This window comes from Chelonia mydas, chromosome 5, assembly GCF_015237465.2.
Source record: "Chelonia mydas isolate rCheMyd1 chromosome 5, rCheMyd1.pri.v2, whole genome shotgun sequence".
Classification (NCBI taxonomy): domain Eukaryota; kingdom Metazoa; phylum Chordata; order Testudines; family Cheloniidae; genus Chelonia; species Chelonia mydas.
The window spans coordinates 97959743-97986604 of NC_051245.2; the positions used below are offsets into that span (position 1 = coordinate 97959743).

General features: G+C 42.0%; 1 protein-coding gene across 2 annotated transcripts in view; it reads left to right on the forward strand.

Moving 5' to 3' along the window:
- The window catches only part of DOCK8 (dedicator of cytokinesis 8), a 133441-nt gene that overhangs the window by 86769 nt on the left and 19810 nt on the right, over window positions 1–26862 (forward strand). For both annotated transcript variants that reach the window (XM_007065576.4, XM_027827861.3), the window contains 13 exons: window positions 332–427; window positions 2228–2377; window positions 4341–4454; window positions 5809–5964; window positions 8144–8283; window positions 9463–9632; window positions 11504–11652; window positions 13175–13357; window positions 14475–14610; window positions 16283–16370; window positions 21543–21639; window positions 24666–24800; window positions 26660–26812. In XM_007065576.4, the coding sequence (XP_007065638.3) occupies window positions 332–427; window positions 2228–2377; window positions 4341–4454; window positions 5809–5964; window positions 8144–8283; window positions 9463–9632; window positions 11504–11652; window positions 13175–13357; window positions 14475–14610; window positions 16283–16370; window positions 21543–21639; window positions 24666–24800; window positions 26660–26812 (1767 nt within the window). The remainder of the gene's footprint in view (window positions 1–331; window positions 428–2227; window positions 2378–4340; window positions 4455–5808; window positions 5965–8143; window positions 8284–9462; window positions 9633–11503; window positions 11653–13174; window positions 13358–14474; window positions 14611–16282; window positions 16371–21542; window positions 21640–24665; window positions 24801–26659; window positions 26813–26862) is intronic.

The following is a 26862-nucleotide window of genomic DNA, read 5'->3' on the forward strand; positions in this document are numbered from 1 at the left end:
GCTGCTTCCCATCTGCACCTTCATTTGGTGATTCCTCAGCACTAGATGTGGCTACAGTGACCCCTCACCCCACCTGTCCCCATCACTCCTCTCATACCAGCTTATTCAAAGCAGCAAAGGTGTAAATCTCCCCAGCATATATGGAGTGCGGAGGCATCCGTGCACAGCAGCTCCTTCCCCCTCACCCCCCTCACACAAAAGGCCACTGTAGTGCGGAGGGCCTTGCACACACGGAGTGAATTGCACCCACACAGTATTGGATTGAGGGTCCAGTGTTCAAAGATGAGTTGAGTTTGAAATCATTTCTAACCATGCTGTGTTTGTTGCCTAGCATTTCCATGAAGAGCTAGCACTGCAGATGGTGGTCAGCACTGGCATGGTGAGAGAAACTGTCTTCAAGTATGCCTGGTTCTTTTTTGAGCTTCTGGTAAGATTTCGTTCACAGCATTATATAACAGTTGAGAAATTAAATGCCATTTGTGCCCAAAGCCACAGGTGCAGATTTGTTGCTGTCTTAACCATCTATACCCCCCAATGCATCACAACCCACAGTTTAGGAACGTGCCCAGACTCTGTGTGTGTGTGTGTGTCCGTCCGTCCATCCGTCCAGCTAATCTTTCCCATAAGAGTAGACCTGAGGCACAGAGTGCAGACTGTCCTCCAGATCTGAACCTCCCCAAAGTTTGGAGGTATCGTGATAGGGCGTTTGGTTCAGATCCAACTCTCCATGGAGCCCTGATGACTCCAACACATAAACAGAAAAATCAGCCTTACGGAAATCCTCTGAAATAATTTATCCTAACTGTAGGCAGCAGGATCTGGCCAGGGTCGAGGATTCAAAGAACCCTGCTTATGTTGTGCACTCATTGGTCCACAGCTGGCAAAGCACTGCAAGACAACAGTCAAGCTAGGATCTTTCCTTCATTTCAGATGTATACCAGCTGCCATTTTCTCCACTCTGCTAATAGCATGGGCCGCTGGCTGCAGTGCCTGGACTCCACACACCGAGGTTCTCCCGTGCAGGCCTGAGGTGACTGATGTCACTGAAAGTGGTCTGACTTATTGGTGAACACTGGCAGCAAATAAACCATCCAAAAGCCAGCCAAGAAGTAGGAACTCATTCAAAGAGTGATATGCCAGGCCTGTCATCATGAGGGGTCAGAGCAGCAAGAACCCTTCGTGAGCACAACAAGGACCCACATCCTGCATTCTCTCTGATCTCAAACTCCTGACCAATGATCTTCTCTTTCTTTCTTATTATTGAAGCTCTGACTTAACTGTGAGCTTTGGATGTGTGAGGGATTGCAGGATGGAGACTAGAAAGTGAGTGGGTCAGGAACGGAAAGGTTTTTCAAAAACGGATTTGACCTTTCTGCTGCTGGCTTCTTGCACCCCGTCGGTGCGGTGGTTGAATGTGGCGCTTTCCTTCTAAGTACCAATGTTCTGTTACAATGTCAGCACCTACATGAGAACATGGCGGTCCAGCAGGGGTGGTGTGCTTTGCCATGTATATTTGGTAAAATAGGCATTTATATTCCAGAACTTGAGCAGAGACAGGGTCTGGAGTCTGCAGTACTTCAAGAAATAAAAAATAAATAGGTGGCATGTAGGGAGAAATTGAATCTTTTCTAAGTGTATGTAGCACCTCAAGAGTGGAGAGTATGTCTGATGCCTGGAACGGTCTCCCTCTCCTGGTATACCAAATGACCATCTGCCCTTCTTTCAAATCCCTCCTTGAAACATCCTTCTTCTATGAAGCTTTTCAGAGGTAATCTACCATAAAAAAGCATTTAATAAATATCACACATTTTTGATCTTGGAACTTAGTTTAGGTAACAGCTGTATTGTCAGTCTGTTCTAGATCCTAAACCTTTTGGTTCAGGGACTCTGCATTCCTCTGTATATTATGTACAGCACCAAGCACAATGATGAAGGATGAAATCCTAACATTTGCACATAATAGGTACAGCAGAAACAGCAGGAATGCAAACCTCTCTGTTCTGTCCTGCCAACTTGCATCAACCCTGACCTACAGGGGCAATTTCTAGGAGTGAGAATAGTTCAGTCTCCATTTTCACTCAGTCCTTGGGCCCTCTGCTGACACTGACAACAAGTATGCCAGTTGTAATGGTGGTTTTGTGCAGGGGAAATTGACCCTTGTGGGAAATCAGGACCACAGTGCCACTGTTAAAGTAATCATTCGAAAGTAATGAGTTTTGTTTTGCAGATAAAGAGCATGGCTCAATATGTTCACAACATTGAAAAGCAACATACTCCACGAAGAAGTCGATTTTCAGATCGTTTCAAAGATGACATCACCACTATCGTCAACGTGGTCACCTCGGAGATTGCAGCACTTTTAGTTAAAACACAGAAGGTAAATGTGGGTTGCAAAGAAATAAATGTAACATTTCCTAGCACTCTTTCTGTGGTTATTTCCCACAAGACCTACTGAGCCAAATTCAAACCTGGTGTAACTTCACTGACGTCACCGAAGTTACACCAAAGATGAATTTGACCCATTATTTCTATTTTATCTCACTTGTGTCAATCATTGTGTTGTAGATTCTAACATCCTTATTCATGTTGCATAACACCTTATTCCATGAGTGGTTCCATTGATTGCCCTGGGAATATTCAAGAATTAAGGTAACACTCACCCTGGGGAAGGTTTACAGAATCTGGTTCCAAATGATCTCAGCACCAGCTTCAGATGCTGTTAATATGAAATTCACAGATCAAAAATAAAATCCTTACCTCACTGTAATTCTTTCCTCTAATATATTTGAAAATCAACATATTTGGTTATAAAAATGGAAGAATTTAAAAACCTAACTTACTTATCACCACTTACGCCATTTGTTTACATTATGAATTTCAGTCATCTTGGACAGTGGAAATAGATTAGTCAGTTTCATTCTCTGGTTTTCACACAGGAGCAAAATGCTATGGGAATGTTTAAATAAAAAACAGTGTCACTGTGACCTTTAAAAGCATTTCATGAAAATACTTCTGTTCTCTTAAGTAAAACACTTTTTAACAAAATTTTAATTTATGCCCTCCACGCATTCAACCATGGCCTGTTTATGGCTTCTTTACAGATAAGACACAAATAGTCTTATGTAGGCAGTACTGTTAATTAGATCACATTCTGATAGGGTGAGGACACAGGGTCTAATCGTGAATGTTCTCCATGTGCGAAAATACTACTGAAGTGCCTGGAGGGTTTAGAGAACTGGAAGCGTGTCCCCCTGGCTTGCTTTGCCCGGGCTAGGAAGCTTCTGCGCCATGAGAGTAAGAAAATATTGAACAGTATGAGATCACAGAAAATAGCTTTATATATCTGAACAGAAAAGACAAAAACGTGAAAAAGTGACTCTCTGAACACCCTGAGGGGCTGTAAAGCCACTCTCTCTAACATGAGACACTGAAGGCTATACAATTCCCTCAGTCTCACTTCCTGAAACTGCTCTATCAGTCATGAATAAGCAACCTCTGTGGGACTTGAATACAAGCTAATTAAAACACACCCGCATATGTACACACCAGAAGCAGTCACACACACACAAACAGTTCTTTGAACTGAACTACACATAGAAACAAGATTTTTAAGGTTACATTCAAATTAGTAAATTTCAAATAACTCAAATTTTCAAATAACTCAAAAATTCAAATAACTCTGGCCTTATTTTCAGAGGCGCTGAGCATACACAGCTCCCAATGACTTCAGCTGTGGGTCCCTGAAAATCAAACCATTAGTAAATATTCAGACCTGAGCTGCTTAATCATAAAACCTAGAGATTTGTCTTGCTGCAGTTTTTTTGTCACGAGTCTCAGATTTACGGTTTCTAAATAAAATATTTGATGTTCAATAAATAGAGTTAAAGAAACATTTTGTCAAATCTGTGTTAAGTATTTTAGTATTCTGTAAATAGTAAGCATTCAATTATTTTTAAGAAAATGAGAGTAGAAATGATTGCAGCTGTAGGAAATGCAGACAGGACCTCAATTCCATTTCAGTGTTGTCATTTGCAAGGTTTGCATAACTAAAACTATTTTGCCTTACTGTGATATCCATCTCTGTGAATAACAGCAGAAATAACTGTATAGGAACAACTCTGTAGATTTTCATAAAATCATACACATTAGAGCAGGAGAAAGACCAGTCTAGCCATCCCCTCGTAAGCAGAAGGGCTATTCCCTACACTGTATTTTCCTGTATTGTGTCAAATCTATTTTTAAATTATTCCAGCAATGGAACTTCCACACTTCACGTGGGTGACTGAGTCAGGTGATTTTATATATTATAAACCACAAATTCTTTTTTTTTTTTTTTTAAGGAAACTGAACACGCAGAAAAGATCAACATTAGCTTGGCATTTTTCCTGTACGATCTGCTTTCTCTAATGGACCGTGGATTTGTGTTTAACCTCATCAGACATTACTGTAATCAGGTACGCATCGTTCAGGACAGTATCTGAATGAAGTTTGGTATTCTGTTCAGTTCTGCTTCTGACTCATTTTTCCATCAAGGGACTGGCATTAGTAATAGTGCCGAAAAGGCAGGATACATTCCTTGCTTAATGGAGCCTGGGAATAGGCAGTGAATGCTGTCCGCAACCATGTGGATCCCAGGGGATGTGCAAAAAGTGGGAGCCCCTCCCTGCTATTTCCTGAGCCTCCCTCCCCATGAGCAGTAGCCACTTAGTGGACATACTGCTTTTAGGCCCCCTGTCATTCCCACGATCTGTATCTCTGCCAATGGCACTCAGTGCACAAAGTGGGATGCCTCTATGAGCAGTATTAACTTTTTCATAATTTACCAGTGGAAAAGTATCTGTATTTGGAGGCTAGCTTGCTGTATAGAACAAGCACCCCCTTCTTCTAGGCATACACCCCAAGCTTGTGAAGTCACAATTGTACAGTGTTTGAACAGAGGAGCTTGGAGGAGTAAGTGGGAGAAAAGGTTTGTGCTGACCCTGCTCCTCCTCTGGCATACACTGGCTACATTTCGGCAGATTTTTCATGCCTCTGCTTCCCTCTGGACCATGCCACGTGGTCTTAGATTAAAAAAAATCCATCTTGAGCTCTAACCTCTTGTGTTCTTTGCAAATATCTTTGCTTCAAAATCCTCCTAGAAAATCCTAGTATAAAAATGCATGACATTTCAATTATTTTCATACAAGTTATTTGGTGTTTCTTTATTTTTTTCTAAGCATTTTGATCTTGTGATCCATATAGCCTATTTCCATGTTTACTAAAAGAAGGCCAAATTCTCCCATTGGACACGTGCACAACTTCCACTGAAGTTCACAAGTGTTTTGCCACACAGTTTCTGCTGTGGCATTACACTTGTGAAGGGATCTGGCAGCACTCTTGGAACCGTATGGTGCATAGTGGAGGAGCAGATTCCTTTGTTTAGTTTGCCACAGGCACAACAGATTTTTAAAAAAGTTAATATTAGTATACACAAAGGGGGGGCGGTGTGGGTGGGTGGGTAGGGGCGGAATCCTTCAAAATTACTTTCCAGACAAGCTTGCTAAGGCAATTGCATTTTTTCTGGAAGGAAAGAATAACTGATCCTTTCTTGGGAAGTCAGCCAAGTACAAAAACACCCCCACTAAACAGAGAAGGCCTAATGGATGGAATCTTGTTAAACACAAGAATCCAGTGAGCTTTTTACTGTCTGTTACTCTGCTCAGTTACTTTTATTAAATTGGCTGATTCTGTTTTAGGAGGAGGATATTTCTCTGTGTACAGCTAAATTACCTGTGCTTGTCACGTGATATTTCTGTTTGTTTTTTCTAGCTGTCAAACAAGCTCAATACCCTCCCCACCCTAATTTCTATGAGGCTGGAGTTCCTAGGGATTCTCTGCAGCCATGAACATTACCTCAATCTGAATCTCTTCTTCATGACTTCAGTGTCTGCACCAGCGTCCCCCTCTCCCTCTCTGTCATCACAGGTAGGCATCACTCCCATGTCTACCGTATCACATGTCAGACATCCTGATATGAAGTACGTATGTGGAGAACTGATGGTCTTTCCACTGCTGCTGTATTCAGCTGCTTAAGTCAGGATTCATCAGTCTATAATCATCAAGAGTTGCGAGCTCCCTTTTGTAGAAAAGGGGCAGAAAAGACTAATATCAGCAAGGTGTTACTATGAAGCTGAATTACACAAGTTCATACATATCATGTCATGCAAACGTGGGGGAAATGTTTGTGGGAATTTTCAGTCGGCGCGGCTAGAAACACCTATTGAAAAAAGCTATGCACACCCACTGTACAGCATTGACTGTGCTTGTGAAGATGCAGCACACGGTACTATCAGAAAGATGGCAACATCTGTTTGTGAGGGTCATAGCATATGGAAATATGTGGCGGACTTTGCATTCTGAGCTTTTGCACACGTTCTCACTGGTCATCTTAAGTGTACAGGCAAGTCAATATTCATTAAGGCAACGGTTTTTCTTAAGGTCCGTTCTGACCATTAAAATAAATCTTGAGGCTCTGAGAGTCAGGATTTCCCAATGTTGTTGCTAAAGGCTGATTCTTGACACCAAACAGTTGGAAATGAGATTCCACTACTAAAGATACCAAGGAACTCTGCATAGCTATCAAAACCAGATACTGCAAAGCAGAGCCTGAAAGCTACCACTTAGAATCGATCTTCTCCTTAGGCAATATCATCAACTCTTTCCTCCCTTAGGAGTCACCCACAAAGTACAGCCTACTCGAGCCACTGGGCTTTTTGCTGCTTTTGCATGATTTGCTACAGTAGCTGGCCACCAATTTAGTAACTCTGCTCTGTCTACAGGATAGTTGCTAACTTGAGTGAGATTTTGTTGCCATGGGGATAAATCTTGTGGAATTTTTGTTGAGAGCTCATATATGAAATTCATTTAAACGGATGCTCCATGCCCCTGTATTACTGCAAACAAACAGCTTCTCCTGCATCTATATGGCAGCTGAGATAGGACCACTCTGTAGGGGTTTCTTCCAAATTCAAGCCTGCACTATCCCAAAGTTTGGGGATACTTTGGGGTGTTCAGAAGTGGGGTTTTGATCCAGCCCATTATGGAGCTAGGGGTCAACCACAAAGTTGCGATCTGGTTTTTATATGTTTGTTTTCTGCTAATATTCAAGCAAATTAGTTTTGGCAGAAATATTTTCAAGTGAATATTGAAAAATATTAATGAAAAGCAAATTGTAAAGCTAAGGATTTGCACTGGAAACAGATTCTAAGAGTTATGCTCGCCCAGTCAGGAACAGAAACGTACCAAGTGACCTGTGGCTCAGATCCATGGTTACAGCTGAGGAGCTGATAGCACAAACTCAGCGGCAACTCTGCTGATCCTGGTGTGGCTGTGCATCAGCCCCAGCCATATGTTATAGCAAATCGAAGGCTGCTCTAAATTACACTGGCTGCCAGTGACCCCAGACACTGCCAGGATACAGGAAAAGCATGTTCAGACCTCCTTCTTGCTGGCCACATTTCTGTACCTGCCATGGGGTATTGGGGGGGTGCACGTGGCAAAGAAGCCACTACGCAGGCTCTGCACTGGGGTGATCTTCCCAGGGTTGGCTATGCCATCTTTAGGGCTGCTTTGTGTCAGCAGAATGGTACAAACTCTACAGAGCAATCTGAACACACGGTTGATTCTGGCTTTGTGTCCTATTCAAGCTAACAAACACAGCTTGTTTGCATATCAAACACTCGCACCGAGTTGCTCATGCATAATTAACACAGAGGGTTAATCATAGAAAGTATTCACTGAATAATTCCTCAAAACAGATTTGAGAAAATTGTAAGCAGACAACTGCAAACAGTAAAAGAAGCTAAATGCATTGAAGAAATTACTCTGTTATAATTGCACGCTCTGCTCTAGCTTTGCATAGCTCTATATATGCATGGGAAAATTTTGTTTCAGTGAGATTTTGCTCAATTTGATTGAAAAGCTTGACATTTTTATTATACATTCCAATATTTCCCTCAGATGATTACCTTGTTCCCATGTTGTATTCAGTTGTTTACAGTAGAACAGGCTGTTAGCTGTATTTTCAGCGAGTGGCACTATTGTTTGTTTAAACGAGTTGTATTTTCTTTGATCATCCATTAAAACACCTAGTATACTTTTGCAGAATTCAAGCTCCTGCTCTAGTTTCCAGGATCAGAAAATTGCCAGCATGTTTGACCTTTCGGCAGATTATCGTCAGCAGCACTTTCTGGCTGGACTGCTTTTCACTGAACTGGCAGCCGCACTGGACACGGAGGCAGAAGGGTAGGTTTCTCAGTTTTTAAGAGGATTTTTTCTGATGGCCCTGTGATCAGTACTCAGTACGGTCAGGTGAGAGATGTGGGTTTGATTTTTAGGTCCAGCCTCTTGCTTTCCATTATGAAGATGCTACAAAGGCAGTATGGTCAGCATAGCAAGAGAGAAAACCACTTATTGCTCCCTCTGCCTTTGGAGTAGAATTGATAGTGTTTCACTGGCCTTGTGTACCCTGGAGAATGTTGGTGTGTTACCTTCCATGTGCATGCCTGTAACAAACCACATGTTAACCTCCGTGTGCATGCCTGTAACAAACATCCACTGCAGAATGGCTCCCATGGAGCCCAGGCACCCACCCCACCATTTGGAGTAGACTTATTCTGAGCAAGGTGAACTATCAAGTTCTCTGTCTCGGAGGGCAGCTGTGGTGATATAAAACCATAGGAAAAGTAGGGGCTAATGTATGGTACAAGAAGTATATGGGGCAACTTCTTGAAGAGGGAACAAAAAGTTCTGTTGGAAAGGATAATCTCTCTTAAAGATAACATATCTTTATGCAGAGTGTGATGAACACTAGCCCTACAACATCTTGGAATGAGCCAGTTATGTACAACGCTTACTGCTTCAGTCAAATAAACGTAGTGCTTTCACCCTGTGGATAATTACTTAGTGGTCACTTTGTAATAAGGCAATAGTACGATTGCTTTGTAGGCAAAATGTTCTCCCCCAGTGAATGCATGTGTATTATTTACATGCGATAGTGATAAGTAAATATGGAGCAAAAATGTCATTGGGAATTTCACATCCCATCAGCGGGAATTTCACTTGCTCTTAGCAAGGTGAAGGTCTTGAAAACATTGCTGCCTTCCATCATGCTGAAGGATTTGGTTAGACAATTGCCGTACTTGACCATTGCAAGGGTGTGACATGTTTCTTTAAATCTGTTTCTCCACCCTGTTGAAATTGCCTGGGACAGTTTTCCCTACTTTGCAGGTGTGAAGTCTGTCATCTGGATCAGGATTTATGTAGGGAAAGCAGACTGAGATGTTACTCTCTGGTTATAGCATAAGGAATTATCCACAGAATATTTATGAACTTCCTTCACCTCAATCATCTCTCATAGCCTCTTTGAGCCATATAACCTGCATGTGTCTCAGTAACAGAGCTAGTCCTTGTTTGTGCTGACAGAATCAGTAAAGTGCAGAGGAAAGCGATCAGTGCTGTGCACAGCCTGCTGAGTTCCCATGACCTCGACCAGCGCTGCTTAAAACCAGAGGTGAAGGTCAAAATTGCTGCCCTTTACCTCCCTTTGGTTGGGATCATTTTGGATGCACTGCCACAGCTGTATGACTTTACAGGTAAGACCTTCTTTTCTTCCCTTATTTGACCTCTCTGAGTGACTTCATGAAGTGAGCTGACAAAATGTAAAAGAGATTGCCTTAACTACTCCAGACATGCTTGCGAGTGCAAACGTTTCTTTAATTAAAAGTAAGTTGGATTTTCAAGGACAGAAAAATGTTTATTCAAATACTATAACTTAGAAACTGTACAGAAATAATAAGGTGAGCAAATGATAGAGCAGTGCTTGATTTATACATAATGCTATATCACTGATTAATTAATAACTATTCTGATAGATGGCTAACATATAAACATGGTCCCTGCCGTGGAAGGGTTACAATCTAATATTAAGATATAAATGGGTGTAACAAACAATAGCAAGGAGAATAAGGGTAACAGTGTTATGTTGTTACATTATTTAGCTAGTGCGCACCTAGATGAGTTGGATTCTGTTAGATTTTTTTGTTTGCTCACTTTTATGCTGTTTGTTTAATTAGGAAGTAGTAACAGGTTTACAAATTGACTTGCTCATTTTATGTACTCATTTTTCTGTTATTTGATAGTACAGTTATCATGGTGCTGTAGTTAAAAGGAGCATTTGCCGGCAAATGTGACTAGCAGGCTCAAGAGTCTAGAATAGAATTTTTATCCTAAATCACGAAACTACAAATACTGTTCTCAATCCTTAATCCTTTTAAAAAATAATTCTCTACACTGTCTGACCCTGTCATATTTGACTTCAATGAGTTCTTATGGATTTGTCGCAGGCAGCAGGTTGCCATTTTTTTTTTTTTCAGAGAAACCAGCTATTTATGTTCTATTGAAAGGACAACGCTGTGCTACTTGCAGAACTACCATTTGTTTTCATGAAAAATTCAAGGCAGCAAAGAAAAACGTATCGCTGTTTTGAGAAATACAATTTTTTACCAGTTATGAAAACTTTTTGTACATGTCTGGAGTAAAACAATAATATTTGGAATTTCTGTTACCACCTGCCACCCAAGAGTGTTGAAACACTGGACACACACTGGTTAAACCTCACCATGCTCTGTTAATCGAGGTTTTATCCCTATCTTGCAGATGAGAAGACTGAGGCATAGCAAGGGTAAGGCCTAAACATTCAAATGTGTCCAGTAGCTTGGGGTGCCTCTGTTTTGGGGTACCTAAATCGAGATGCCATGAGCTTAGTTTTCAGAGGTACTGAGCACGTTGAAATCAGTTGGAGTTGCTTAGCACCTCTAAAAACCCGACCTTTGGTGTCTCGAGTTGAGCACTGAGTGTTAGAGGCCCTTGTAGAAATTAGTTTAAATAACTTATTTGCTCAAGGTAACTCAGAAAGCCTGTGGAAAAACTGGGAACAGAAGTGAGGAGTCTGGAATCCTAAGCCTGTCTTTTAACCAGTAGGCGCCACTTCCTCTGTCAGTAGTTGCCAGCTTTGTACGGTATTGTGTTGTATGTGCGAGACGGGCCATCGACAGGCAAGGATGGCAAATGTGGGTAGCCCAATGTGCAGCCAAGCCCCAGAAGGACTAACGTCTAAGGTATTGTATGTGTATTTCTGTGAGAAATCTGCCACGCAAGCACAGCTTTGGTGATAATGCTTAGTAATGTAATGTCATTGACCCTGGCATTGGTGATTTAATCCAAGCAGTGCAAAGCACTGGTTTGACACTGTAGTTCAGAGCCATCCTGAGACCCTTTAGTGGCTTTGCCTCTGAAGCATAAATCAACTTTACCAGACAGCAGGAGTGGGTTAGAACAGATCCTTCTATCCTTGTGCTTATTTGTATAACCTGGCAGTCTGCTGGTAGTTGCAAACTGTCCAGCTAATCCTACATAATAATGTTGGATTATGCTGTGCAGAGTCAATGGGGCATTTCACATGTAGTTTCAGAAGCCCGCAGTGGGAAAAGTCGTACAGGGAGTCCCGAGGAAGAGCAAGAATCTACAAACCCAATCAATCAGTCTGTTGCCTGGGCCATTGCGGGGAATCAGTTCAACCTCCTAAGGACTTCAAGTGCACCTCTGTCTTCCCTGGTATGTCTGCATTGCTTTGCCAGGCTTTCTTTCTGGCAGTATTATTTTATTATCCTCTCGCTGAGGTTACCCTAAACCGTCAGAGTATGAGAGAGACAAGCTCCCTGCTTTCAATTCCAGTGCTTGGCCTGGAACAGCTGGGAGCAGCCACTAGAGGGAAAGACCAGCTTTGCCCCCATATCTATGGGCTGGAGGGAGAACAATCAGTAGCCCTGTGGAAATGGTACATGTGGAGTCTGGTCAGCACTTAGGAGCTGTGAGAGGCTTGAGCATTCTTAGTGAGGGTGGGATCTTGGGAGATTTTAGCTCTAGCAAGTTTCTACTGTGCACATACAATGTCCCATTTTTCAAAGGCTGATAAAAATTGGCCAGATTTGTGTGGATTTTGACAGGGATGGCAAAAGTCATTCGCTGCAGCCCTGCCACATGTCAAGTCCCTGCTCCAAATCATGGGGGGAATAGAGCATTTCAAAGGAAAGGTTGCCAGAATTTTTTCAGATAGGTAAAACAATTTATTTTCCCCTGGCCTCATGTTTGGAATTGGCTGAACCAATTTGGGTGGAAAATAATAATAAATAAATAAATATTAAAAAGCCTGAATCAGACACCCATCAGCCCAAACGGTTAAAGTTTGCCGAAGTTATAAGCAACTGAAAACAGGCCTTGTAATGGAAAATGTCAGACAATTAGCCCTACCTATGATAAAGCTTTCTGTTACATGCTTTATGCATTTGTACAGGTTTACCTTTTGTTGCCGTTTAGTGTTGGTCTCACTTTTGTAAGCCTGCATAAACAAAAAATGGTTTCTGTTTGCATTCAAATGTTCCTAAATCCTTTTAGTATCAAAATAGCAACCTTTTATACATCCATATAGGGCAATATTTTAAAAAATAATCATTCAAGTAACTGCCACAAAATATGTGCACCCTCACAAAAGGGTCATTACACCTATAAATTGGTAAATGTGTGCCTAGTACACATTTAAATAGTTAAAAGTATATTCTTGTGTGCTCAGTTACCCTGACTGCAATCATTCCTTTATACAAGCATGGAAATATTTTTTGGGCACAACTTGGGGTAATTTCTTTTAAAATGTGGCCTATAATTTATGGCCCAGATTTCCAAAATTGCATGGATGTATCTGTGTGCGCTAATGACCACTGAGATGTGTGTATCTGTGTAAACACGTTACATTACAAAAACAGTAGGAAACACAACAGGAAAGTCCTTAACAATTAGAGAATTCTATCTCTACACTACATGCTAACAAATCTGATGTAGAGATAACTACCAACCAGTGCCCCTTTCTCTCTCTCTCTCTCTTTTTTTACACACATGCACTTCCTGTCTACACAGCCTCAGCTGTATGTTATAAATATTGAATATGGAATAGATGAAGCACTCTCAGCATGAACTATGGTTTTGATACAAAACTCCACCAGTATTTAAATAATATTACTGAACCAGTATGATTTTTCTCTTTTTTCTCCCTCCATGGAACACGTTTTTTATCTGTTTCTAGCCCTACAAACAGTACAACACATTAAGTCCTGATACTACTCGCAACCTTTTGATCTGTTTCCTCTGGATCATGAAAAATGCTGAACAGAGTCTAATTCGGAAGTGGATTGCAGATCTTCCATCCATGCAGCTGAACAGAATTTTAGATCTTCTTTTCATTTGCGTTTCATGCTTTGAGTACAAGGTAAATGGAACTTTTCACTGATACTTTGTCACAATTTTTTAACAAACTCTAGTGCAATCCTTCCTTGGCAACCCATAATTCTCTGACTGGAAGAGGTTAAACTGGCTCTCTTGTCACCTGATCCTCACCATTGTTAGGGATGAGTAAACCGATTCACATAAAATAATTGACCCAAGCTTTTGAACAAAACTCAAATTAAACTTTTTATGAGATCCTATAAAGTTGTTTTAAATTATTTATTGATTTCCTTTTTGTGTGGCTCTGAGCATCTTACTTCTGAATAGAAGCAGGAGAGCCAACAGTTGTGCAAATGAGTCTGTTTTACCAACATTTCTCTGCTGAAACATTCAGATAAGGAGCCAGGCTTTTGAATATATCTGTCTATCTAAAGTAAACCTACAATCTTTGGAGTTTCACTCACCGTACATTTTTACATATTTCTACAGTCCAGTTCCTTTCCTCTTTCCCTCCGGCACATAAATAGCCCGTGGGAAGATGGGTTGGGGTAGCTTCTTTCCACGCACTCTTTCTTCTACCCTTTATAGCGAGCCATGAGATGGAAGAATGGTCTTGGGGTTCAGGCATGGGTCTGAAAGTCAAGGCTCTTATCTAAGCCACAGATTGCCTGTCTGAACCTGGTCAAGTAGTTTTTGTGATGAGCCTGTTTCTTCATCTGTAAAATTGGAATAATACTACCTACCTACTTCACAAGGGAGTTGTGAGACTAAATACATTAACGCACGCAAAGCCCATTGCATAGAAGATGCTACAGAATTGCAAACTATAACGGTAGCATAATGACAGTGGGGCCTTTTGAAATATTGGAGCATCTTAAACAATCTATCCAATTCCACCTTTCTCCTTACTTCCAGCTATCCCTGTGTGCTTAGAAACAGTATACACACTAGCCCTTTGACAGTGTGCATGTTGCTATTGTACTTTGATTGTGTGTGCCCTGTGCCCCTTTGATAGTGTTCAGTGCCCTCTGCCTGATCTGGAGACTGTAGCTACAGCTTTGGTAGTGCACTTCGGACGAAGAGTTAATTTGACTATATGTACTTTAAGGGGGCTGCTCAGAAACTGATCACTGAAACTTTGCTTTCCCATGTATGTCCAGGGTAAACAAAGCTCTGACAAAGTCAGCACCCAAGTGCTTCAGAAATCAAGAGATGTAAAAGCCAGGCTAGAAGAGGCTTTACTGAGAGGCGAAGGAGCCAGGGGTGAAATGATGAAACGCTGCAGGACACCAGCTGGTACTTTCCCCCCCACCCCCTCTAATTTTTAATTTAATTTTTATCAAAAGACTTCAAGTGTGCTGTGGATATTAATGTTCTTCCCTTTGTGCCTTTGGAAGGCAATAAAAGCTGCAAATGTATTTCTCTCCCTTTCCTGCCCTTGCAGACTTTTCTATGCTTTGCTGTGGATAAAAATGTTTTTAGCTTTCAACATGTATAATATGTGAGCTCTTCTTATGCTAGAAATATGCAGTCAACATATCTCAAAAAATCACATGTAATGTTTCTTTGATTCTGTTTTAAGTTATGCATAGTCTATTAATAAAGGGTGAGACACTGTCAGTTGCCTTAGGCCCAAAAATATATGGAGAGACATTTTATGCAATTGGAGACTGAGTTTCAGCCAGACCTCAGTCCACCCTCTAGTTTTGTGGACATATGATTCATGTTTGTTGCCTCTCAGTGTCTTTATATGTGATGCACTCCATCTATAAATTTAAAAAATGATTCTTCTAACTGCTAGAACTCCAAATCCAGCTGGGAGGGGTGGGGGGAAGGATCTGAGAGTCAAGCTGGGTTATGTTGACTTGTGCATCATTGCCAGTAAATATATTTTTTGTCTGTAATGAGGATCCACTTAAAAATTCTGTGGATGATGCCCAAGCCAGAATAGATTCTAACTCACTCTCCCATAGTTGTATTGGCTCTGCAGAGCTAACAGGAATGAAAAAATAGTTAAAATATAGGGCTATGCAGGTGGGGATGTTAAATAGAGGGATGCTGGCTCCATGGTACATTCACCCCACCTCCAAATCTTATGGCCTCTTCGTCATGAGGATAGTATTCCGTATGGATATGTGGATCAGAGGGGTGGGTGGAGCCAGAGAGCAGCTGTTTTCTGAGAGTTGGGAGTTATTGTTGTTCCAAGCAACATTAATTTCTACTGGGCCTCCCCTGCATCTGCTACTGTGCAGTCACATGGGGAGGCTGTCAGAAGAGAGGAAGACTACCTGGGTAAGTCTGTGAGGCCACTGGGCCTTCATGAGTGTACTGAGATTAGTATCTCTGTGGGTCTAAGGGTTACACTCCCTACCTGATCCATACAGAACAAATCCTGCCCCTCAGATGGATTGATGAGGAGCATGAGTTGAAACTCACATTTCCTGCCCCTTATATGGGTTTACATGGCCCTTTATTTTATCAGAATTGAAAGCAGATAGGATCCAGAAAATGTAAGAAGAGCAGATCTGTAAGGACATTCCTTTTTATATAGTTGCTTTTCTGACCATATCTTTCTTGTAGGAGCAGAAGGAAAAAAGTGTGTGTGCTTCCACAAGTAGTCTGTGTGCACAGTGATGTCATTATGTTAGTGCCCTCGTACCAGGAAGAAACATGACCGTGGTTTCGAAAATATTAAAAATAAACAAGTTGCTTACACAGGGAGGCAGTCGATTCAATTCAAAATGGATTTTTAATTTTCTAAGGCATGTGTAACAAACATAAATGTATAAACCCAGATTTTTAAAAATGATTGACAATGTGCATTTACTAGCGTCCAGGAGACTTAAAGCTGGAAGATTTGAAAACTGTCTGACTGTTGCAGAAATGTAGATCCTCCAGTACGATTTGATATCAAAATCCAGATCACCCCTCTGTGCTTTAATCTTGCTGACATATGTTGCCCTCTTAGGGAATGACAGATTCCCAGGGTTAAATGAAAACCTGCGTTGGAGAAAAGAGCAGACTCAATGGCGGCAGGCAAACGAGAGGCTAGATAAGTAAGTCATTTAATAAATTTATATCTCTTTTACCAGAACTAACCTTATTTTTCCCAGGATGATTTTATTACAAAATCCGCAGCTTCAGTCCAGCCCCAGTCTTCAGAGGGGCAAAGAAATCAAAAGTGATTACCTAGCACAGTGGTTTTCAACTGTGGTCTATGGACCCCTGGGGGTCTGCAGACTATGTCTAAGGGGTCCACGAAAGGTTGTTGTTACTATAGAACAGTGGTTTTCAACCTGTGGCCTGGGGCCCTGTGGGGGTCTGCAGACTTATGTCTAAGATTTCTAAAGGGCTCCACACCTCCATTCGAAATTTTTTAGAGGTCTGCAAATGAAAAAAGGTTGAAAACCACTGATCTAGCACAAGGATGCTGGATGTTGCTGTTACACAATAAGGAGATTGTAAATGCTTGAATGAGATGTTTACCCTGTTATCTTTTGTTCATTAACTGCATGAGTGACACTGGGTCACTGATGCATATACTGAAAACCCATAAGAGGGGGTTATATGACTTATGTGGTGGTGTAGCTATAGCTACTTTATATATACAGCATGGTAGTACATGCTGAGTCTCATTAAATGGAAAGCAGTATGGATCACTTGTTAAGCTAGGTGCAAGCAAACAATATGCATTTTAATACAGCTAAATGTAAATGTATACATCTAGGAACAAAGAATGAGTAGGCCATACTTGCAAGACTGGGGACTCTTATCCTGAGAAGCAGTGACTCTGAAAAAGATTTGGGGGTCACGATGGATAATCAGGTGAACATGAACTCCCAGTGTGATGCTGTGGCCAAAAGGGCTAGTACAATTCTTGGATGCGTAAAGAGGGGAATCTCACGTAGGAGTAGAGAGGTTATTTTACCTCAGGATTTGGCATTAGTGTGACCACTGCTGGAATGCTGTGTCCAGTTCTGGTGCCCACAATTCCAGAAGGAGGTTGATAAATTGAAGAGTGTTCAGAGAAGACCCACAAGAATGACTGCAGGATTAGAAAACGTGCTTTATAATGCTAGGCTAAAGGAGCTCAATCTATTTAGCTTAACAAAGAGAAGGATAAAAGGGGTGACTTGATCAGTCTGTAAATATCTACATGAGGAACAAACGTTTGAAAACAGGCTCTTCAATCTAGCAGACAAAGGTATAACAAATTCTAGTGTTTGGAAGTTGAAACTACCCAAATTAAGACTGAAAATGAGGTGTAAATTTTTAACAGTGAAGATAATTAACTAGTGGAACAATTTACCAAGGGTCATGGTTAATTCTCCATCACCAGTCATTTTAAATTCAAGTTTGGATTTTTTTTAAAGATATGCTGTAGTTCTAAAGGAATTATTTTGGGGAAGTTCTGTGGCTGTATTTTACAGAAGGCCAGACTATATGATCACAATGGTCCTTTCTGGCTTTATAATTTATGAAATCAGGTGAGCAAAATTTGACCTTTTGTATTATATTTGAGTTGACTTATTTGCAAAGGGGAAAAGAGTGACATATTTTTCCTGTTGCAAGTTGTAAATTGTGATTTGTGGATACAAATTTCTGTCACTCTCCAAAGAGGGGAATGCACAGGTAAAATAGATCAGCTTAATCAGCAGACTGCAGTGATAAATAATTGAATGTTTATAGTTATAGAAAACTGGCTTTTCATTAATCAGTTATGCTACCAGCAGTACCTGCGTGCTGTGTGTGCCAAGCGTCTACAAATATAGACATTTGGAGAGATGCCATTTTTCCTTCTTGTCCATTCTGAACCTGAATTAGATTAATTGAAAGGATTGCCTTTCATTCTGGCAGTGCAGTAGCCTCCCTATATTAAAATTGCAGTGACTTTCCATGATAATGACCTTCTTTAGCTCCCTTTTTAATTTTTGCTTGGATAATTGGTTTGGCTCTGTTGTTCTGTGCCTGGGTTTTGTAAATGCTGTGAAAGGTAACTACATTGTTATCAGTAATCATAACTGGTTTTTTAAAAGAGGTTTTTGGTTTTAGAATTCATTATAATTTTAAAAAATGACAAATCTTTGTCCACTCTGCCTTTTGTTCATGTATCTCTCATTTCCTCACGAAAATCAAATTGATGCCATCTCTTACTGCAGTATTTGTACAGTCCGGAGATTGCTGGTACAACCTAGAAATACTGGGCTAAATAATGTAGCAGTTTTAACTATGGAATGAAATGCTGATTCAGTAGGATTAATGTAATTCCCTTTTTGAAAACAGAAGTTGAAACTTTGGGACCAAATTTTGTGGTCCTTTTCAATCTTTCATAAGTAAAATTCCTATAAAAATCAATGGGTTTACTCCTTACTAAGGCAATAGGATTAGGTCCTTAATTACCCAATTGCCATGATAAGCAGAAGTGGACCAAGGAGGCGCAGAGCAGGGGCTTATATATCAGACACTATCCCCGCTCCGTTGCACAGGAATGGGATAGAGGCAACTTTAGCCTTGGGGCTGCAAAAGCAGTCTAGGGATAATTAGGGATAAGGATTCTGTTTGTCAAGAAGATTGTTTATACACAAATTTGCACTGGTTGAGCTAAAAAGTGGTGGAAACCCCTGTGTGGGTACTCTTCTTTTTGGTTTAAAAGTGGCTTATTATGGTTTAGCTTATAACTGTTCCTAATTGACTTAAGCTAAACGAAAATAAACCTGGCTTAACCTAAAATAAGTGTTCGATACAGCCTTTTGCACTGGTTCAACTAAATCAGTTTAAAATCACATCTTTAGCTAAACCTGTGCAACTCTGCATGTACACAAGGCTTTTATGTTTATATGGCTGTGTCTACACTACTGCCTATGTCGGCAAAACTTATGTCACTCAGGAGTGTGAATATTCCACCCCCCTGAGTGACAAATGTTACACTGACATAAGCACTCATGTTCACAGTGCTGTCGGCGGGAGAGCTTCTCCTGCTGACATAGCTTATGCTGCTCGCAGGGGTGGGTTTTTTTATGCCGACAGGAGAAGTCTTTCCCATCAGCATAGAGCGTCTTTACCGTATGCGCTGCAGCCGTACTGGTACAGCTGAGCTGCTGCGGCCCTGTAAGTATAGACATGGCCTACGGCACTCATTGCTATGGTATCTGAGTGTCTTGCTTGTCCCTAGTGATTTAACCAGGATTTTAACACTGGAAAACTATTTGCACATTGTCATTTTCATACTCCAGAAGGCATTCGGGAGTCAGTTGGTAGGCCACATGTTCAGGTTCGCATATGCTGACACTTGTCCTCACTTTTCCTTGCCCTACCTGCCTTGAAGTAGATTGTAGTCACTGTTATAGCTTAAGTGGAATGTCAGGAGAGGAGTCAATCAATCGGAGTGGCTAATGTACAGGGCGTGAATTATCCAGTGGTTGCTGGAAATGGTTCAAAAGAACGTGTTGTTTATTTAATTTGTGCAGTCTTCACTCTTATTTAGCAATACATGACTTGATTATTGCAATCGCCTCCGGGCAGGTCTTCTCCATCATTCCCGGCTTTGAATAAATGTGATCAGTCATGTTACACCTGCCCTTACTTCCCTACCCTGGCAGTCTATAACACTGCCAAGATGACTTGAAGATGGCCGTGCTGGTCTTTAATAGCTGAGATTTCCAGCCTCATCCCAATATAAATTTTGAAGCAAATATAGTAGAAATGTAGCAAACGTAGTAGAACATTCACAAAAAGCAAATTGTGAATTCACACCAGACACCTGATGGTAAGAGTCATTCATCCAGACAGGGGACAGAAACACACCACGTGAGTGATGAGTCCTGTCAGAACAGCTCTGATTTCAAATACTGAATACTCTCAACTGAGAGTTTGCAAACGTACTGGAGCCCAGAAGTAATAATGAATACAGCTGAGCAAACCACCTCATGTTCCTGGGTAACTCAGGGTCAGCGAGTAGATGAACTTCGTCATTTTTTTTGGTTACAAATAATTCATCAGGCTCAAGTCATCATCCTGCTGAGAGATCTAGAGGGCCTATGTTCCAGACCTCCTCCCTGAGCCTTGTCATGATACAGGTTTGCTCTTTGCCCCATCATTCCCTCGACTCTTTTTAGGGATGCCACCATCCCTTCTTAAATCGACTGGCGATGGCGCCTTTTGCTGTAGTGGCCTCAAGTGTATGGAACTTGCTGCCTCTTCTCATACACCTCAGTCCATCCCTCCCTGGGGTGGGGCATGGCATCATTTTATAAATATTGCTCATTATTATGATGTTATTGTGCCAAAGGAAACTGCATCTTCTATTTAAAAATATCCATCGGCCTAGTTGTAGGGCTTTTCTTGGGGATCAATGGTCTAAAGCAGTGGTTTTCAAACAGCGGGTCGCAACCCAGTACTGGGTCGCAGAATGTAAGGCACTGGGTCACAGCAGCTCTGGTCAGCACCGCCAACCGGGCCATTAAAAGTCCCATCGGTGGTGCTGCCCGGCTAAAGCAGGCTAGTCCCTATCTGTTCTGACACCGCACTGCGCCCCAATAGCAGCCAGCAGCAGGTCTGGCTCCTGGGCAGGGTGGCCCCAGGGCTCCATGCACTGCCCGAGTACCGGCTCTGAACTCCCATTGGCTGGTTCCTGGCCAATAGGAACTGGGGGGCAGTGCCTGTGGGCGAGAGCCACGCAGAGCCACTTGCGCGCCTCCGCCCAGGAACCAGACCTGCTGCTGGCCACTTCCGCGGCTCAGCGCAGTCCGCAGTGCCAGGACAGGCACGACGCCTTCCTTAGCAACCCCACTGCACTGCTGAGCGGTAAGCCTGCGCCCCAATCCCGTGCCCCAGGCCTGAGCCCCACCCCCACCCCGGAGCCCCCTCCGGCACCCCAAACCTCTCACCCCTGCAGCCCTCACCCCCGCTCCCCAACCCTCTGCCCCAGCCCTGAGCCCCTCCCACCACCCCAAACCCCTCTGCCCCAGCTCCACTGGGTCATGGACATCAACAGTTTTCTTCAACTGGGTCACCAGAAAAAAAGTTTGAAAACCACTGGTCTAAAGTACCAACTCCTCCCAATTACCCAGTAGTCCTTAGGAAATGCCCTTCAACAAGGTGATTGTTGCTTGTCCCTATGGGAATATTCAAAATGCTGTCACTTTTATTTTGCCCTGGTTTATACAGTAGGTTATTATCCAGATAATGGGGTACTTACTGTATGCTTTAATAAGAGCTTCTTTTCATAGAACAAAAGCTGAGCTAGATCAAGAAGCTCTGATCAGTGGAAACCTGGCTACAGAAGCTAATTTGATCATCCTAGATATGCAGGAGAATATCATCCAGGTGAGAAACTGCGCGGTTAGCTCTAGGCCAGTCCTGGCATCCCGGATGCCAAAGTGAGCGGGATTCATTTCTCTCTTAGGCAGTACATTTTAATTAAAAAGACCTTGGAAACATTTACAATCTGAAATAAATAAAAAATTATCCTTCGTTATCCCAGCATGTTTTTAAAAAACAAAACAAAAAAAACCCCAAGGGCAAAATTGTCATCTGTTGGTGCAAGCCCCTTTCACGCAGTGGGGTTGCAGCCGTGTAACTGAGAAGAGACTTTGGCCCCGGTTATTTATAACAGTACTTGAAATCCAATTTCAGTTGGCTTTAGAGGGCACTGGGGTTTCTCAGCTCTGACTAAGGAGGGTGGAGGGAAGAAGGATCTACATTTATTTCAGGAATTTGTCTGAGGATCTTAAACATTTGGGACTGGGCTGGCCTGATGGACTTCAGAGTAGCAGCCGTGTTAGTCTGTATCTGCAAAAAGAAAAGGAGGACTTGTGGCACCTTAGAGACTAACAAATTTATTTGAGCATAAGCTTTCGTGAGCTACAGCTCACTTCATCGGATGCATTCAGTGGAAAATACAGTGGGGAGATTTATATACACAGAGGACATGAAACAATGGGTGTTACCATACACACTGTAACGAGAGTGATCAGGTAAGGTGAGCTATTACCAGCAGGAGAGCGAGGGGGAAAAAAACCTTTTGTAGTGATAATCAAGATGGGCCATTTCCAGCAGTTGACAAGAACGTCTGAGGAACAGGGGGCGGGAGGTGGGGGGGTATAAACATGGGGAAATAGTTTTACTTTGTATAATGACCCATCCACTCCCAGTCTTTATTCAAGCCTAAGTTAATTGTATCCAGTATGCAAATTAATTCCAATTCAGCAGTCTCTCGTTGGAGTCTGTTTTTGAAGTTTTTTTGTTGAAGAATTGCCACTTCTAGGTCTGTAATTGAGTGACCAAAGAGATTGAAGTGTTCTCCGACTGGTTTTTGAATGTTATAATTCTTGACGTATGGTTTGTGTCCATTTATTCTTTTATGTAGAGACTGTCCGGTTTGGCCAATGTACATGGCAGAGGGGCATTGCTGGCACATGATGGCATATATCACATTGGTAGATGTGCAGGTGAACGAGCCTCTGATAGTGTGGCTGATGTGATTAGGCCCTATGATGGTGTCCCCTGAATAGATATGTGGGCACAGTTGGCAATGGGCTTTGTTGCACGGATAGGTTCCTGGGTTAGTGGTTCTGTTGTGTGATGTGTGGTTGCTGGTGAGTATTTTCTTCAGGTTGGGGGGCTGTCTGTAAGCGAGGACTGGCCTGTCTCCCAAGATCTGTGAGAGTGATGGGTCGTCCTTCAGGATAGGCTGTAGATCCTTGATGATGCGTTGGAGAAGCTGCCAACTGTGTCCACATATCTATTCAGGGGACACCATCAAAGGGCCTAATCACATAAGCCACACTGTCAGAGGCTCGTTCACCTGCACATCTACCAATGTGATATATGCCATCATGTGCCAGCAATGCCCCTCTGCCATGTACATTGGCCAAACCGGACAGTCTCTACATAAAAGAATAAATGGACACAAACCATACGTCAAGAATTATAACATTCAAAAACCAGTCGGAGAACACTTCAATCTCTTTGGTCACTCAATTACAGACCTAGAAGTGGCAATTCTTCAACAAAAAAACTTCAAAAACAGACTCCAACGAGAGACTGCTGAATTGGAATTAATTTGCAAACTGGATACAATTAACTTAGGCTTGAATAAAGACTGGGAGTGGATGGGTCATTATACAAAGTAAAACTATTTCCCCATGTTTATTCCCCCCCCACCCCGCCCGCTGTTCCTCAGACATTCTTGTCAACTGCTGGAAATGGCCCACCTTGATTATCATTACAAATGGTTCCCCCCTCTCCCCCCCCCGCTCTCCTGCTGGTAATAGCTCACCTTACCTGATCACTCTCGTTACAGTGTGTATGGTAACACCCATTGTTTCGTGTTCTCTGTGTATATAAATCTCCCCACTGTATTTTCCACTGAATGCATCCGATGAAGTGAGCTGTAGCTCACGAAAGCATATGCTCAAATAAATTTGTTAGTATCTAAGGTGCCACAAGTACTCCTTTTCTTTTTCCTGATGGACTTGTGGCATTGCTCTGCGTTGTCATGTGAGATCTCAGTTTTTAGTCCTCAATCCTACAGAGGGCTCTGCACAGGACAACCCTTATGCCTGCTTGGAGCCCCATTGGCACAAAGGTCTGCCCATTTGAAGCAACTTGCCAGATCAGGCCCTTAACATGAAGAGGCCAGGTCCTCAGCTCGGGTACAGTGGTTACAGTGGAACCATGACAATTTATCCCATCTGAGGATCTGCCTGCTGGGATGTGAGCATGTGGAGGCAGTGCAGAACACCTTCACCTTGTATTCCTCTGTAACCCCTGGCATTAGAAAAGTGATGCCCTCCAAAGGGAGTGCCATGTAGTCCTTTAAAGCCACATAAAAAAGACTCAGCCAGCAGAAAGATTATGAAATTTTACCGAGGGAAAGTTTTACCTAGGGAGGTGGTGGAATCTCCTTCCCTAGAAGTTTTTAAGGTCAGGCTTGACAAAGCCCTGGCTGGGATGATTTAGTCGGGGATCAGTCCTGCTTTGAGCAGGGGGTTGGACTAGATGACCTCCTGAGGTCCCTTCCAACCCTGATATTCTATGATTCTATGAAAACGTGGGACTTTGAGGGTGGGTATAGAAATATGCTGAGTTCACAATGGATAGGAAGGATCCTTGGAACACTGAGAGGCACAGGGAGGACTCCTCTTTCCCTTTCTACCCTGATCCATGAGAAGCAACTTCCCTGTTCCTGTTTTGTAGGATAAAACACAGTGTGGTGAAGCATTTTGTTTGCAGCCTGCGAGGGATTCCAATCTTGGTCTCCTGGACAATAGAAGAGAACTTTGGTCCCTGTGCTTCTGTTTCCTGTTAGCTTGCCTAGTTACATGAATACTGTTCTTCTCTGTGTGTAGGCGAGCTCAGCTGTAGACTGCAAAGATAACCTTTTGGGAGGTGTGCTGAAGGTCCTGGTAAATTCTCTCAGCTGTGATCAGAGCACCACATACCTGACTCATTGCTTTGCCACACTCAGAGCTCTCATTGCCAAGGTAAACGCTTGAAATACTTGTTTTTGTCTTTCTGGTTAAGACATTAGGGCCACATTTTCAGAGTGGAAACCCAGTTGCACCCATCAGAACAGGTGTTTTATACAGACACACTGGTGCATGCATGACTGTTCATGATTGCGCGGGGCTGTCTGCTTCCACTCCTTGGAAATATTGTTGATAACATGGATGGAACAACTCAGGTGGAATAAAAGTATTGTATTGTTTTTGCTTCTAGCAATGTATCAATGAACACAGAAAATTATACTGATAAAAATGTATAGCAAAATTCCACCCAAAAGGATTGGTCACTTCAGTTAAAATAGTTATTTAAATTTTCAGGAATTTGATTGCGCTGAATTCATGAATATAGTAGAAATTAGATTATTACAGCCTCAAGACTAATTTCAGATCAGTTACACGGATGTCAATCACCTGAACTAAGTGGAATTCTTCCCCCTTTAAGCACGTGTAATTGAGATGAGAATCTGAGTTTATTGGTATATTTTATACTATCTTTTTTCTAAATACTAACACAAATTATCCCCACACTTTCCCTGGTGCATCCCTGCTGAAGTTAATACAGTTTCACAGGAGCAAATTAAGGCAGATTTTGGCCTACTGTCTTTATAACATGAATCATACCAGATTTGTTATCTTTTAATATAGAATCCTAAGAGAAGAGCCTTATTCAGAATATTTTGGCACCTGGCAAAGGAGTCATTCTCCTCTGAAAAAGAATTTCCAAAAAGAATTTGTGAAGATCCTAAATGTAAAAAACAAACAAACAGGATAATTGTGCCCAAATTAGTGTCTGTCTTCCATTAAATATGGATAAGCAGATATGATTAATGATAGGGTAGTTTCCTGAGTAGTTATGAAACTCATAAAGTACAATGGAAATTTAATCATCTTTGGAATCTTCCAGTTAAAGTGACTTATGACAGATTTCAGTAATAATAATGAGTGTATCATCCAATTAACATGACTTGGTACTGTAATTTATGAAGCAACCATTCTAACTCTTTATAATGCACTATAGGTGTGTGCATGTTGCTTTATAAACAAAGAAAAATGATGGGACCCTGTGCCAAAGAGTTTGCAATGTAGGTTAGACATAACACAGACAGATAAGACAATGACCCAAGGGTGGAGGCTCAGAAAGAGGCACACAAGGGTTGAAACAGTGAGAGATAATGGCATGTGTTCATTGTTACATGCACACCTTCTAAGTTCCTATCTATGCACAAACAGTAGATGTGTATCCATATGTATTCTGTTTAGAATGTGGGCTCTTCAGGGACATTGCCTCTTTGTATTTCACAGTGCCAAGCACATTGTGGGGCTACCAGAACCAATAGCAATCTGTGTGTCTCAAACCTATCATAAATCAAAAGTTTGGAGCAGGGTCTCGGATGGAGCTTAGTGCTGGAAGTTTTGGGGAGAATGAAATCGTGTGGTGCCAGGGGTTAGGGTGCCAGCAGGATGTGAAAAGATCCAATGAATAATTGTTCCATATTCTCAGTGCACTGTTGGCATATTTCTTCACCCCTTTGTGTTGGTGTGCTTAAAGTCTTGAAATACCAACTCTCACAATCTTACTGCAAATCTTGCCATATTTGGTGTTTTGCTTAAAGCTCCTGGAGTCATGAGATCATCTGAGAATCACAGCTTTTGTTTATTTTTTCAAAGAGTAAATTTCTAGCCCTCCTAGGTCTGGAGGAAAGGTTGAGAAACCAGAAGCCAAATCAAAAGAACCCAAACAGTATTGTCTTTAAATCTCATGATTTTTTGAGCCTGACTCGTGACATTTGAATGCTTGGGGTCGAATGCCCTGATGGTGTCTTCTCTGCCTCTCTTAGTTTGGAGACTTGCTGTTTGAAGAGGAGATGGAGCAGTGTGCTGACCTATGTCAAAGAGTTCTCCATCACTGCAGCAGCAGCATAGACATCACACGAATTCAAGCCTGTGCTACCCTTTACCTCCTCATGAGACACAGTTTCAGCTCCATCAGTGTAAGTTATTAGATACAGCAAAGAATTTGATGCCACTCTTTTGCATTAGA